This window comes from Danio rerio, chromosome 5 (assembly GCF_052040795.2).
Source record: "Danio rerio strain M-AB ecotype USA chromosome 5, GRCz13ab, whole genome shotgun sequence".
Lineage (NCBI taxonomy): Eukaryota > Metazoa > Chordata > Actinopteri > Cypriniformes > Danionidae > Danio > Danio rerio.
Window position 1 is genome coordinate 532,501 of NC_141025.1, and position 5,000 is coordinate 537,500.

At 45.2% G+C, this 5,000-nt stretch overlaps 1 protein-coding gene across 5 annotated transcripts in view; it reads right to left on the reverse strand.

Moving 5' to 3' along the window:
- ift74 (intraflagellar transport 74) overlaps positions 1–5,000 on the reverse strand; it is a 29,682-nt gene that overhangs the window by 1,246 nt on the left and 23,436 nt on the right. For all 5 annotated transcript variants that reach the window (XM_087251651.1, XM_087251652.2, XM_087251653.2 and 2 more), the window contains 2 exon segments: positions 2,513–2,638; positions 1,046–1,106 (listed from right to left, as the gene is read on the reverse strand). In XM_087251651.1, coding sequence (XP_087107777.1) covers positions 1,046–1,106; positions 2,513–2,638 — 187 coding nt within the window.

Genomic DNA, 5,000 nt, shown 5'->3' on the forward strand with positions numbered 1-5,000 from the left:
AGCCCGAACCAGACTGCTCCCGCTTACATTCAGCATTTGTTGTCCCGCTGCCTAACCCACCTCGTTTTCCACCCGCCGCGGTAGGACGGGGGGGGACAAAACCGAAAACCACCCAGCTATACAGAGTCCAGACAGCCTATAACAAGCTGTCTGTATAAACACACACACAGGGCGAGGCAGTGGCGAAGTAGGTAGTGCTGTCGCCTCACAGCAAGAAGGTCGCTGGTTCGAACCTCGGGTCAGTTGGTGTTTCTGTGTGGAGTTTGCATGTTCTCCCTGCGTTTGCGTGGGTTTCCTCCGGGTGCTCCGGTTTCCCCCACAGTCCGAAGACATGCACTATAGGGGAATTGGGTAGGCTAAATTGTCCGTAGTGAATGAGTGTGTGTGTGTGAATGTTTGTGTAATCGTTTCCCAAAGATGGGTTGCAGCTGGAAGGGCATTCGCTGCGTAAAAACTTGCTGGATAAGTTGGCGGTTCATTCCGCTGTGGCGACCCCGGATTAATAAAGGGACTAAGCCGACAAGAAAATGAATGAATGAATGACACACACACACAGACAAAGCTATCTCTCTCATTCACGCGTGCGTGCACTAACACACACACACACACACACACACACACACACACACACACACACACACACACACACACACACACACACACACACAAGCAAGCAAGCAAGCAAGCAAGCACCAAGCACACACAATGGCAAAGCGCTCTCTCTCATTCGCGCGCGCACGCACACACACCTCTCATTCGCGCGTGCACACACACACATACATACACACCAGCAACAAAAGCTAAACACAGCATCTCGCTGTTTCATTTACACACATGCATACGCGTGCTCGCTCGGGAGTCGGGAGCGATATTGCTAGACGGCCCGCTCCCGTCCCAAATTAAACCCGTTAACGACTGCTCCTGCGCTTTAATCGGAAATTTATTCAAGCGATGCAGAAATCTGCCGCGGGATTGCAGAACTCTACTCCACACAGAAGAATACACCAGCATTAACACTCACACACACACACACACTTAAGGATACACTCCTTCATCAGGAAGTTGTTCTGCTCATGGTGCTGCCACTTCCTCTCCATGTTGGTAAGCTGGAGGAAAACACACCACACACACAAACACAAAACAGCACATGAGTGAGCGTGTGTGTGCGTGCGTGCGCACAAGTGTGTATCAGCCTCAGCTCACAGCTCTCCTCAACACACACCTTACTCTAGGCCAATCAGAGTGCAGCAGTGTGTTTGGGGATCGCTGACGCTCTCCTGTGTTTACTGCAGTATAATGATGTACACCTGCTGTTGTGTGGATCCTGCGCTCTGATAGGTTTAGACTGATCAGCTGACCATTCTATGAGGAACTTACATTATTATGGGATGTCTTTAAACAGAGGGGCGTGTCCAACATCTGTGTTTCTGTCTGTGATGCTGAAAGATGCGCAGTGATGATGGACTAGATCAGGTGTGTCCAAACTACGGCCCGCGGGCCATCTGCGGCCCGCAATCAGTTTTGTGGCGGCCCGCGAGGCTTTTTATAAATATCAATAGAATCTGGCCCGCTATACAAAAATGAACGCAATTCAATAAATAACCACCGGGTGTCGCTATTACATGCATTCAATTAAGCAGCAGTTCTTGTTATGATCTATCTATCTATCTATCTGTCTGTCTGTCTGTCTGTCTGTCTGTCTGTCTGTCTGTCTGTCTGTCTGTCTGTCTGTCTGTCTGTCTGTCTGTCTGTCTATCTATCTATCTATCTATCTATCTACACACAGTTGAAATCTGAATTATTAGCCCCTCTTTGATTTATTTCTTCTTTTTTAAATATTTCCCAAATGATGTGTAACAGAGCAAGGACATTTTTACAGTATGTTTGATAATATTTTTTTCTTTTGGAGAAAGACTTATGTTTTATTTCGGCTAGAATAAAAAGCGGTTTAAATTTTTTTTATGAACCATTTTAAGGTCAAAATTATTAGCCCCTTAAGTCTTCAGAACAAACCATTGTTATAAAATAACTTGCCTAATTACCTTAACTTGACTAGTTAACTTGATTAACCTAGTTAAGCCTTTAAATGTCACTTTAAGCTGTATAGAAGTGTCTTAAAAATATCTAGTCAAATATTATTTACTGTCATTATGGCAAAGATAAAATAAATCAGTTATTAGAAATGAGTTACTAAAACTAATATGTTTAGAAATGTGTGGAAAAAAAATCTTCTCTCCGTTAAACAGAAATTGGGGAAAAAATAAACAGGGACTAATAATTTAGGGGGGCTAACAATACTGACTTCAACTATATATATATATATGTGCGTGTCTGTGTGATGTATGTAAAATTTGGCCCGCGACAACGTTTGTTTTTTTGCATCTGGCCCTCGGCCCAAAAAGTTTGGACACCCCTGGACTAGATAGTGTGTGCGTCTGTGTGTGCGTCTGTGGGTGTGTGTGTATCTAGTGTGTGTGTGTGTGTGTGTGTGTGTGCATGCATGTAACCTGACCTCCGCGTGCACCTCGTTCTCCTGCAGCTGCTTCTTCAGAGTCTCATTCTGCTCCAACATTCTGTGAAGCGTCTTCCTGAAGCTGTCCCTCCTCTGAGCCAGAGCCACGCGCTCCTCCTGCAGATGCTGAAACACAGAAGCAGGAAATTATTCTGACTCATCTTTATTCAACTAGAAAGTGTTTTTTGGACAGTAAATGACCCAGAACTCTCCCAGCAGCCCAAGAGCGGCTCCTCACTGGAGCTGTGCAGGGCTGAGTCTGGATGGGAGACTACATGGGGACACTGGGCTGCTGTTGGCAGAGGTGTTGGTGAGACCAGCAGACTCTCTCTGCTCAATAATCTCAAGGCACTTCTGGTAAAGAGTAGGGGTGTAACCCTAATGTCCTGGCCAGACTCCCTCCATCATCCCCATCTCCTGAATTGGCTCCATCACGGTCTCTCCACTCCTCCTACAGCTGGTGTGTGGTGAAGCCCTGGCGCTGTGGTCCTGTGGCTGCCGGAGCATCATCAGGTGGAGCTGCACACCCCCCCTCATGACTGTGAAGCGCTTTAGGTATATGGTAATACATGATACATGCACTATACAAATACACACATCACATTACAGTACAAACGACAGTAAGACGATGTAGCAGAGGCATCCTTGTGGAAAAATTACTGCTCAGTTTTTACTTTATGTCCTGCTTCCTGTATTGCTACTGTACAGACGTCTCTGCCGACCGCTCCACTGTCTGCACTCCTGTGTTTTATATCGTACACTATAGTTGAGCCTATCAGCACAGTGCTCAAACGACACCGCTTGAAGATCAACATCCAATACACAAACTTTACCAACAAGAGGGGAATTATCCACTAAGCAATCCTCCCGCTACCAGCTGCTTACATTCCTGAGACGGGAAGCACAGACGGCTGTGAACATGCCTCTGGTGCAGACTGATTGAGAATCTCCCGGCTGCACAAACTGCCACACACTTCCACAAGGAGGAGTTCTTGCAGTTCTTGACACAAAGTTACTTGCGGATCACACAGAACCGCTTCATCGTGGACCCTCACAGCATATACAGTTATCTGCTGACAGAGATTTTGCTCGCATGTTAAGATTATAAGGCTGAACAGCATGAAATGCCATCAGTCTACAGAGACCTCACAGTGTTTCAGGAGATCACAATCATAGCCAAAGCAAACACCAGCAGATTACTGTTGTGCTTGTGATGAGGAAAACACTGAACACATGCGGGCATTTCTTCTGTCTTTCTGTTTACTGAACTAGTCTGCAGTAGTGAAAACAGGACAGAAACAAACAGACGGCCAACTCGAGTTATACAAAGAGCGGCCAACACAGAATACACACATTCCTGATACAAGTCCCATCTCACACTCAATACACTACAGGTATAAATACAGCACTACAGTATACAAGAGAGAGAGAAATCCACTCAGAATGTCACCTATTATACACACACTGCTCCAACAATAACAGGAACACTAGGAGAGTGATATTTTGATGTTGGTGTTCCCTTTTTCTGAGCAGTTGTAGTCGCTTAATGCGGACTGATTATTACACAACACTGATTTGAGTGACTCAGTGAAGCTTAGAGGGTCAGGAAACACCAGAACACATGTGTTGAGCTGTTGACAGTGGTATATGTGTCCCACACTGCTATAAACACTATTAGGACACCTATATTTCACTAAAAAGTGTAAATTGGTTGTTTTTGCATTATTTCAAGCAAATTGGTTCTTCCGGTTTGAAACTAATTTTTGAAGCTGCGTCACGGTCATGAGATAATAGTGTGTATTCCAGCGTGCAGACTGGACGTCTGTGCCAGAGTGTGTCTTATTACGTCTTACAGTGTGCTGCATTAATGCATGAGTAAGGCTTGGTTCAAACCAATCAGAGCGCTCTATTGTGTAACTTCATTAATATTCATTACTGTCACAGTGTTTAGACGACAGAGACGCCACGTTGTGTTGGCAGAACAAGCGTGAAGTGTTGCTTTTATAGTTTGCTGCAGTGAAGTTTTGTTTTCATTTTCTCTCTGTGAGAGCGCAGCTGGAGTCACGTGTGGATTAACAGTGTACGCGACGCTCGACAACAATAACTTACGTGTGTAAGGAGGATTATTGTTTACCTGAGAGCTGTTCTCATCTGCAAACGCTGAGATCTGGATTCACTTTAGTCTCCTCTTCATAAAGACGCGGCTCTAGTTGCTGGTGATTGTCCTGTCTCTACAGATTTGGTAAGTGAGCGACCAGTGCTCTTTGTTTATTCAGTTTGTTCGTATCGAACTAACTATAGCACCGAGTGTAAACATGTTAGCACCACAACCAAACTTTAACCTTGTGTAGGATTTTCACCGCATTTTGTGACCGGAATAACACACGCGGCTTTCTGACGCTACCTGCCGAGTGCATCTAAGTTTCCGGGAAATGCTGAGGTTTTTTTCTCTCATTCGCCGTGCGGTATCAAACATTGCATGAAAAAT